We start from the raw sequence: 10,743 nt of genomic DNA, 5'->3' as shown, positions 1-10,743 counted from the left end.
CCCTCCCTATGTATATATGTAGGTAACAAGCAAGAAGTCGGCTACGCCGAAATGTGTGTTTTGTATGTATGTTATGTCAGTAATGAGGATGTTGACAATTTGGAAGATTATGTTTATTGACTTGTATTTCATGTATTTTGTTTATGTCGGCTTGAAAAGCCTTTTATCAAGATGTAATATGTATTTTTGTACTTCATTTTATTTGTATTCAAGTTTTAAAGCTATGTAAAGATGTATGCCATCCCATTTGACTTATGCACAGCTCTTATAGACTAATTAGATTTGTATATATTGCTTCCGCACTTGTGAGCCCCATATATTTATACTCTGATTGTGTGTGAATTTTGAAAGTTGGCTTTCGGTAATCTTGGATTACTGGCCATCTCGGCACTATCCTACTAGTGGTGGTTTGGGGTCATGACAACTCGCCATTGTTCACTCTTTTTTATATTTTAAATTTTTTAAAAATATTTTGTCAATTACCAAACGCGTTTGTAATTTATGTTTTTCTAAAAATAAACAAAAATCAATTTATAAAAATTTTGTAAATATAAATTAAAAACGTAAACGTTACCAAACACACCCATATTATTTATTAAAAAAAAGTAAGTCAATTCAAAATTGTAACATTTTTATTTTGATCGTGTTTATTTTGAAAAAAATATATTTATTCTTTATTTTTTCATAAATAAATATGATAAATAAAAATATTATGATTGTCGAATTAAATTAATTTTTTTTTATATATAATATACCTTGAGAGCCTTACAAATATAAAATTTGAACCGTTAAAACAGTATCCATAATAAATTTCATCGACCTTTCAAATTCTCTCAAGTTCACATGTGAATAGTAGAGAATGTACACTTACCACTCATCTAATTTGGAGAAGTTATTGGTTGGTTCAGAGACAGCGTCACATAACGCTCCATATATATTGTGATTGATAGAATGAATATGACCCATAATTTTATATTAAATAATTAAAAAATATAAATTTTTTTGATTCACATAACATATGACGATATGATATCACATAATCAACCAATCACTTTCCCCTAATATGAGATTATTTATCACATCCTGTATTTTTTTTTAGATAGAAAATTATTGGATACTTTCATCCCCCAAAAAAAGTTGGCATTGTGGTAGGCCCGTCATTATTGACGTGGAGCACCCAATAATTTCTCAACAAACTCGCCGGAGAGAGAGAAGAGAGAGCAGTAATAGAAGTCCGGTTGTGGAGATCGCCGGAGAGGCCTATGATTGCAGACCTAATAACCCCCAAACCCTAATCTATCCAAGAGTCGTCCTCCACAGATCTCTTTCTCTCTGTCTCTTTCTTTCTTCTACTTCTTCTTCTTTCCATCTCCTAAAATTCACGGATTTCGTGAAATTCATTCAAGAAATCACCAGCTGATAAATCATACCCAGATGAAATCAGCGAAGCTTCACCAAGATGAGGAAGAAGACGTAGACGAAGAGTTCGTTTCCCACAAAGAAACCCCCTCTTCCAATAATAAAGGTGATTTTATTATTATTATTATTATTATTTTTCTGGTTTGGTTTTTCATGTTAGAATTGTGTGTTATAAAAATTGGGATTTGATTGTGAAAGCAGATTGTAAGAACAACGACAAAGCCACTGCCACACGCTCAAAGCATTCTGTCACAGAGCAGCGTCGAAGGAGTAAAATCAATGAGAGGTTTGTTTTGTTTTTGCATTTAATGAAATTTTATTTTTGGTGGAGCTTAGTTGAAATTTTTGAGCTTAAACTTGTTCACTGAAAAAAAAAGAAAAGAAAAGGGCATTTCATTTTGTTCAACCAATAATGAAAAGGCCATGTATTAGCAACTATTGTCAATCTCTATGTATGGTTTAGGGCTTTGTCTTCTGATTGAAATTTTGATACTAAAATGGAGTTATCAGTGTACTTAAATGGAAATAGGGAGCAAAATTTCAATTTGAATTAACCAATTTTCTGCTCTATGTGGAAGATGTCTTTTTGCATGATCGTAAATTATGGAAACATTTTGTTTCTTCATTTGGTTCTTTATTATCTCGTCTTGGTCGAGCTTCATATGCTCCCCTTCATGGTGGAGCCGACATACCTTCCCCTCCAGGATTGAGTCAATAGATGCTTCCCTCCCAGGTGAAGTCAACATAGACTCCCCTCTGTGGTTGAGGGAGGGTGGAGTCAACTTATGTTTTGCTTCGTGGTGGGGGGTGGAGTCAAGATTTCCTGTCAATGGTCGACCCTTCATTAGCTTCCCTCAGGGTGGAGCATCCGTACAATCCCCTCTGGGATCTGGCCTGAATACCCTTTCCTCTAGGGTTGAGTCAAACCACCTTATATGCTCCCATCCAGGGTCAAGCAATGCAATTCCATGTGCTTCCCTATACGGTCAAGTGTCCACTCACATCCCCTCTGAGGGGGAGCATCGATTTGCTTTCCACTGAGGTCAAGCTTCTATATGGTTCCCTCTTGGATTGTACCTCCATTCCTTTCTGGATGTTTTGAATGGATCCACTTTACCTGAGAATTTCCTATTCACTAACACTTTCCTACGGGGCACATAAAGTCCAAAATGTCTACCAAGTGTCAAAAATTCTGAAATGTTCTTTTATATTATGGACAGATTGAAGATTAGCAATAAAGCTGTAATTATAGTGAATATACAGTAGTTAAATGTTTGTTCAGGTTTGAAAATTGTAAGCAATGTTCGAACACTACTGGTTGATTTTACTAGACTAAAAAGATGGGGTGGATGTTGGAATGTGATGTGTGTGCGTGTATGTATTCCTGTAAGACTATGCTTGACAAAACCTGATGAACCTTTAATTTTTGTTCAGATTTCAGTTACTGAGAGAGCTCATACCTCATAGTGATCAGAAGAGAGATACAGCATCATTCCTGTTGGAGGTAGATCTAATGTAGAGAGACATGAATCATCCGTTTATTTTTAGAATATTTACAGTGAACTGATCATTTTTGTTTTGTGCAGGTGATTGAGCATGTTCAATATTTGCAGGAAAAGGTACAAAAGTATGAGGGATCGTATCAAGGGTGGAGTTTGGAGCCTACAAAGCTGATGCCATGGGTAAATTTAGACACTTGACCTTTAAATATTGTCCATTTATAAGGTTCACCTACATGGTCATGTGTGGGTGAATGCCCATTTAAAGTGGCCAGATACACACTCATTTTGTAATTGTAATTATCCCATGCATTATAGAATTTCTGAGAAACTTTTAGGTGGATTAGCAAGTGTAAAACAAAACTAATTTTTTAGTTTGCAAGGGTCCTTTATATAAATTCAATGTAATTCTTTGTTTACTACTGTATTGTACACCTCTAACATTGGTAAATTGACTAGTTTTTATGTATTTTAAATTTTTTGATGGAAAACATGTACAGGACTTTGCAGTGAACTTATCAATATATCAATGGTTTGAGTTAACAGCTGTGATTGTTCCCAATTCATGAAAATCAGGAGCTGACGTATGAATATCAAGATTAAAGTTTTTTGATTTTTTTTTTCCATGGAAACATCAGAGAGAGAGAAACAGCTTTACTCTGTGTATTCGCACTATGTACATGCATTTGGGTTTATACTATTCCCCTGTTTCCTTGATGTCACCCTATTTTCCTCCATCCCGTTTTTTAAGTGGCAAGGGCCAAGTTGGGTGAGTGATGATGTTTAACTGCTTCCACTGGATTTCCAGAGGCGAAGAGGATTTGGGGAATGCAATTGGATATTGGGTTTTATATTCTTTTTAAAACATTCCTCAGATAACATATTAAGTCTCTCTCTCACTGTTTTTGCTTGAAACAGAGAAATAGTCACTGGCGTGTTCAGAGTTTTGGTGGACATCCTCAAGCCATAAAGAATGGTTCTGATCCAGGTTCAACATTTGCCGGGAGTTTTAATGAGAATAATATCACTATTTCTCCAACTCCGCACCCAAACCAGCTGAATACAATTGCATCTGATTCTAGTAGAGATCTCTCTGGCAAAACAGTGAGTCAGCAACCTGAATTAGCAAACAAGTCGTTAGCCATGCCTATGACTTTGCAGGCAAGTGTGCCTGCTCATATTCAAGGTGATGGTGTGCTTCCCCATCCTCTTCAGAGATCAATATCTGACACACAATCGACTGAGATCATGAGTGATGCATTAAATCAACCAGAGGAGTTGATGATTGAAGGGGGGACAATTAGCATTACAAATGTTTACTCTCAAGGGTGAGTAATTATAGAGCTTATAAATATCTATCGTTTATGATCAGAAAGTTATGACACCTCTTCAATTTCAGAAATGTTTCTCAAACCTTCTCGAATATTTCTGAAACCTCTTTGATTTCATCTCTTCTCTGGTTTGGTATTGGCACCTCAAATTCGTAGGCCTTCAACTTCCGAACTTAATTATTGTTGCTTTTGTTATGGGAGTAACATCCTTTTTTCCCCTTCTCTTGTAGAAAGGGACCGGGTTGAATTTTGTTTTATTTTGTTTTGATGAGTACAAGCAGCTGTTTTCAAATTTACAGCATTTATTTTTTATTTTGAAACACAACCTTCAATTCTTGTCTACTAGAACTTGAAGAAACTTTTTAGGGATGGTATCGAGTGTTTTTTCTCAAGCACCTTTTCTCTTAGTCGTGTAGAATTTTAGAGATTCTCATGTTGTCGTGATACTTACTTTTTGATGAAATTAATTATGGCTTGCTGATAGGCAAGATCTAAATAATATTCTAACATGAGAATATGTTAGGATCCACCTAAATCTGGCAACTGCTGGCGAGAAGGCAAAAACAGCTTGTGCCAATCAAAGCCCCAAAACTAGTATGGGCACTCGTGCCCCAGCAAGATAGGGAGACGCCAAAGCTTGACTTTACTGAACAAGCAAGAAAAGCCCTTTCTATCTTATTTGTAAAGTGCTAACGCGCTTTAGAAAGATTGCTCGTTAGCTAGGCCATATTCAATAAGGCTATCTTTCCCAAGAGAATATTATGTTTAGATGTCATTTATCAACAAAAAAAAAAAAAAAAAAATTAAAAAACTTATGTCTAGATTTCATATAGTATATGCATACACTGGCTTTATCCAATGTGTTTGATAAGGTTTCATCCTAATTTGTAAGCTGATTTACTAACGGGGAATTTTGTGTTAAATAGGCTACTGGATAATCTGACTCAAGCACTTGAGAGTGCGGGTGTTGATCTGTCCCAGGCCACTATCTCAGTGCAGATTGATCTAGGGAAGCGAGCAAATGGAGGACTGATGTCTGGTATATCTATTCCTAAGGTAAAAAAGCATTTTATACTCAATTCCCATCATGAAGAATAGAATTTCAATCAAAGAATGAACTAAACATTGATATACTTCATCCTTATCATCGTCATTAACAGCAATCAGGTTTTATATTCATATCTTCCTTGCACGTAATTGGTTTTTTTGCTTTTTTGTTAGTGGGAAAATTGACTTCTTTTACTCAAGACATTGAGACTTTTGCTTTTTGGCTTATTTAGCCAAAAAGCAGCTTTTTTAGTTCCTGCCAAATGGGTTAAGAAGATAGTGTAACAGGAAGAGAACATGCCTTCAACTAATAAGGATTGTAAAATTTTTTTTTACTGGCATATTCTTTTATTTTTCGTCTGGCTTGTCAACAATCTAGTGGAGTTCAGTAATTTCACGCTTCAGCTCTCTCTCTCTCTCTCTTGATTGGTGCGTATAACTCTCTTTTAGTATCTCTCCAGGATCCTACAAATACTCCTCTGCATCAACCAATTGGACATTTTAGGGATGCAAGCAATGGTGAGGACCCCGATCAAGCACAAAAGAGGGTGAAGATATGACTAGTATGGCATTTCCCTGAATCTCCATGTGTTTGGTTTTTTTTTCTTCTTGTGATTGTCTTGATTAAAAGCTCATTTGGGATCCACTCGAAAGCTGAAGAAGCCAAGTTTGAACATATTTTGAAGCTCGTTAAATATTCAAGCCAAGATTGAACCAATTTCTACTCAGCTCGACTCGGTTCATTTACGGCCCTATCCATTGTTATATCTTATCCTAACCAAACATAATAAAAGTGACCCTATAGTTATATAATTCATCTCATATCCTAAGCATATTATATCCCATTCTATATCCTTAGGTATTACATATACTCCTCGCCCCTTACATCCAATCCAGACCACATGTTTTTTATGCTCTTTATATTCAAAACCACTCTGTTGATATATGATTGTGTTGTCGAAATGTTCCCTGCTAGTATTTTAAGTTTCTGAATGATGCAGGAAGAGTGTATCAGTCGGATGAAGCTTGATGAGAAGCATCTTTAACTGGGCATGTAATTGTTGATTACGTAAAGATGGTTCAATCTGGATGTGACAGAAGACTTACTTCTCAGCAACTACTGACTCATAAGCCGCTACACATTATCTATATAAGTTTTATGGTCTGTTTGATGACAAATTAATGGAAAGGTGTCGGGTGCTTACGGAGTAGAGTTACGTTTGGTAGGGTACTTATTGTTTTTCTGCTGGTTATCTCATTAAACAAGCTGCTGTGAAATTTTGTTTCATAGGAAATCCTCTCTGCATCGCATCGTGCTGTGTTGGATCTCTAGAAAGAGATGATTTGGATATTGAAACAATTTACTGCTCCTCCCAGGTGAATAGACGCAAAAGTGGATTAGATTTTGTTACTACTTATAGAAACTGCTGCAGCATTTTTTTCTTCTTCTGTTTCACCATTTGTTTTCATGCAAGTTTACACAGCATACATTCAAATTTTTTTTTTTTTTTTTAAGACCATTAACAATCGCAGTTGTGAATTTCTTGTGTGGCAATCATCCCATTTCTCATGGTCAAAATGTGGTTGAAATTCTGTATGTGTCTGTGTTGAGACTTACAAATGTGTTTGCATCTTGGATTTGTTGAGAGTAAGCAAAAAGGAGAAAAACAAAATGAAGTGAAATAATTTGAATATATATATATATATATATTGGTTGAATTAGAGAAATGAGAGAAGGCATGTATAGTGGCACAAGTATGGGTGTATGTATGGCCCTAACAAATTCTTAGAATTGTTTTAGTTTTTAATCTCACATATCAAATAGAAACAAATTATAACATATTAAAGAGGATTCTAAAAATGTGATATGTGAAGTGAGCTTTCATGAAGTTTTTTTTAGTTTGTGCCACTTGAGAAGTTTTTAAAGGTTTTTCTTAGTTGGGCCACTTGTAGGCATCATGGGTAAAAAATTCAAGTACTTAAAAATTGGGAAATGGCTGGTAGCTCGAAATCCATGAGGCTCGAATGGCTCGAACGGCCCAAAACGATGTCGTTTTGGGCAGTGTTTTTTTTTTTTTTTTTCTTTCTTTCATTTTCGTTCTTTCATTTTAATTCTTTCGAATAGACAGAGAGGGAAGAGAAGAGGAAGGAGAGAGAGAAAAGAGAGGAGAGAAGAGAAGATGTGGATGTGGATGTGGATCTGGATCAAGATCTGAAAAAAAAAATTCTGCATTTTTTCTAAGTAGATCTGGATCTGCAAAAAAAAAAAAAAAAAAAATTTATTGATGATGATAATATTGATCCGGATCTGCAGAGGATTTTTTTTTTTTTTTTGTTGATGAAGATGATGATGATGTTGAAGATGAAGATGAAGATGATGATCCAGATCTAGATCATAATCAATAATTTTTTTTTTGGGATCATAATTTAGATCAAATTTCTTCTTCTTCTTTGGAAATTGGTTATAATCCCTCTCTCCCCCTTTATTGGTATCTTCACCTTCATTGATTTTGAAAATTTCTGCATCTTCTCTTCATTGATAATTTTTTTCTGGGTCTGGGTCTGCCCACTGTGGCTCGCGTTTTGGTAGCTCATTTTATGATTTTTTTCGCCTATTTTCAAGAGAATATGAAGATGATGCTCGAAATATTATAAATTATCCTTTTCATTATTGATGATCCGGATCTGCAGAAGATGTAAAAATATATATTCAGATGATGTAAAAATTTCTGCTCTCTGCAATTTTCTTCTTCTTCTTCTTCCTTTTCTCTGCATTTTTCTGCAGATTAAAAATTGGGTTAACATCATCAGTTTAGGCATCCCTCTTCTTTCTTCTTCTTTTTCATTGTCTCAGTTTCAGACCAGAAAAGAAAAAAAAGAAAAAAAAGAAAAAAAAAGACACCAAAACGATGTTGTTTTGGTGTCGAGCCAAATTCGGGCCTCTGAATTTCGAGCTACGAATCGGAACCGTTAAAAATTATTCCAATGGCAAATTATCTGAAAGTCTTATTTAAAAGAGAAAAAATCTATTTAATCTCACAATTTTTTGGATACTTTCAACTACATATTTTTTTTTCTCAATTTCTCTTTGTTCATTTGTTTTTCTCTGTCTCTTTCTCTTCTTGATTTTTGGCAATCTGCGACTACGTCTTACTTCTTTTCTTTCTCTTTCTAATATATAGTCATCAGCGATCAATGACTACTATTGATTGTGGTTTATTGGCAACCATCAATCACTGATTCCTTACTTCATCCTCACCGAAGACGAATGATGCGAGTTTCTGACAAAGAAGATGAGTAGATCTACTCAAATTTACATGAGATCTGATTAGATTTAAACAAAAAATAGTTGTTGGAATACAATCTTCTCTATATCTGTTTCTCTCATTCGATCTCTTAATTTTTTTCTATATTTTCTCTGTTACGCACTTCTATTTTTATGTTTTAATGGAGAAAATTTTCAAGTTTTGAACAAATTGTTTTCGAATTTTAGTTACAGGAGGTGAAAATTGTAAAATTTTACAATTTTAATTTTTTTGGTGCTAAAATGAATCATTCTTTAGAATTATAAAATTTTACAGTTTCATAATATATTTTTCAGTTTGATTAACATGGATAAATGCTTAATAGAATCATGGTTTGAAATTATAACATTTTACAATTTCAAAACTTACTTTTTAGTTTAATCAATATTGAAAATTATCTACTTAAACCCTGCAAAAATTGAAAAGTAATATATATATATATATATTTTCCATTGTTGTTGTTTGTTGTTATGTATTTTTTTTTTCTTTCAATTTATGAATATTTAGCACATTTTGTTATATTTTCTCCATTTATTTATTTATTTATTTTTTCGGGACAATATTTTGGACATTCCGGCGACTTCTAGTGACGTTCAGAACACTCTTGCGATACTCTAGCGACTTTTTAGTGATGTTGAACATTTCGGCGAGTCTTCGATGACCGTCTAAAGGAAGTTCAGCAATGGTGGCCTGTAGCAACGTTTTTAAATTTATAAAAAAAAAAGAAAGAAAGAATTTTTTTGGTAACAAATTAAAAAATACTAATTGGTGCAAGTGTTTTATTTTGGGACTAAATGACCTTTAAATTTTGTGTATGAAACTTACTGATACGTGACCCTTATTCCAATAAACAGATGTTTAAAAACCTCTTCTTCTTTTTTTTTTTTTCTTTTGTTGTAAAACATTAAAAAATTTAGAAGGGATGTAGGCCATAAAGTCATTTTTTAAAACTTTTAAAACAAGAAGTTTCTGAATCATTAATTGTTCAAAAAACTTTTTAGTATTGTAAGAAATTGACCTAGTAAATATTAAGTTAACACTTCCATTCATGTGCAATCCCGTCTCACAATTGAAGGGACAAATAGACTAGAAGAATAAAGTGCACGAAAATAAATAGAATATAATGCACAATGAAAAAAATAACAGTGTGTCAAGGTTTGAACCAAAACTTCTTACAGTGGAACTCTAATACCATATTAAATTACTAATTAACCTAAAAAGTTAAACCTTAAAAAAAAGAAAAAAAAAAAGAAAAAAAAGAAGAAGAAAGGTGCAACAATATATGGAGGGTAAAAATGCAAAATTCATGTTTGGAGATGGGTTGGGCTCTGTACCTTGGTTGGAATGTTCAATGAGAAAGGTGGTCAAATTTTGAGTCTATTTATTGCAACATTCAAGGTTGTTCCCTCTCGATTAAGCAGCCCACCAAGCATGCCTAAATAATGAAATATATATATAGGATGCTTAAGCATATGACAATAGGCCTAAAAGCTTTTAAATTAAAAGTTATGATGATCAACTATTTTTATCATCTTATTTAGCTGTACTACGAACAACTAAATTAGTACATTGCAGATATATGTGAATCGTTGGACTTATTACACAAATATGTGTTGATGAGTAATATGATATAATGAATTCTAGGTGTTTGTCGAGTAGAAAAACTTAAGAATAAAATTCAAGATTTTAAGTTTGAATCAACCTAAAAGTCCATTAAAAGTTTGTCCAGTCGCTAACTTGAAATTATTGTTATTATTTTTCTCTTAACAATCTAATTCAAATGATTTATGACAACCACATTAATTCACAACCACATTCATTTGGTGGGGCTGTGACTTATGACACAATAATAGGACTCCAACCATTTAAACAAATATGCAAATTTTATTTAAAATTATTTTGCTCACACACCTCACAAATACATGTAAATAAAACACACTTATTATTAATTGGTTTAAATAAAGCAATGAAGCTCATTTAAATTGTAATAATAGACCCCATTCAAAGATAGAGGACCTCACTATTTGAACAAATTATATTATATTATATTATATTGTGTTTTACTCGTACAACTTTTGTAAGTTAATTGGAACATCAGTGCTAAGAATCTAGCTAGAATATTTACTTAAAAAAATATTCAGA

At 33.5% G+C, this 10,743-nt stretch overlaps 1 protein-coding gene across 2 annotated transcripts; it reads left to right on the top strand.

The window, feature by feature from the left end:
• Nucleotides 1-939: 939 nt before the first annotated feature.
• LOC114319759 (transcription factor BIM2) lies at nucleotides 940-6,893 on the top strand. Of its 2 annotated transcripts, none has more exons than XM_028266813.2 (8): nucleotides 940-1,525; nucleotides 1,621-1,705; nucleotides 2,854-2,923; nucleotides 3,006-3,101; nucleotides 3,837-4,246; nucleotides 5,176-5,305; nucleotides 5,758-5,859; nucleotides 6,298-6,893. In XM_028266813.2, exons 1-7 carry the CDS (start codon nucleotides 1,435-1,437, stop codon nucleotides 5,854-5,856), a joined length of 981 nt encoding a protein of 326 aa, XP_028122614.2. In that variant the 5' UTR covers nucleotides 940-1,434; the 3' UTR covers nucleotides 5,857-5,859; nucleotides 6,298-6,893. The 2 variants fall into 2 exon arrangements, with proteins under 2 accessions (XP_028122614.2, XP_028122608.2); XM_028266807.2 differs by having other exon boundaries at nucleotides 1,027-1,525; nucleotides 5,747-5,859.
• Nucleotides 6,894-10,743: the final 3,850 nt, after the last annotated feature.

The sequence above is a fragment of the Camellia sinensis genome, chromosome 5 (genome assembly GCF_055761805.1).
Source record: "Camellia sinensis isolate YWXY chromosome 5, ASM5576180v1, whole genome shotgun sequence".
In the NCBI taxonomy this organism is placed as follows: domain Eukaryota; kingdom Viridiplantae; phylum Streptophyta; class Magnoliopsida; order Ericales; family Theaceae; genus Camellia; species Camellia sinensis.
The sequence above is the reverse complement of the archived record's forward strand: the minus strand, read 5'-3'. Positions and strand labels throughout refer to the sequence as shown.

Coding starts and splice junctions, on each gene's coding strand:
- LOC114319759 (XM_028266807.2), top strand. CDS start 1,435: ATGAAATCAGCGAAGCTTCACCAAGATGAGGAAGAAGACGTAGACGAA. Junction 2,924..3,005: donor CAGCATCATTCCTGTTGGAG/GTAGATCTAATG, acceptor TGTTTTGTGCAG/GTGATTGAGCATGTTCAATA. Junction 4,247..5,175: donor ACAAATGTTTACTCTCAAGG/GTGAGTAATTAT, acceptor TGTGTTAAATAG/GCTACTGGATAATCTGACTC.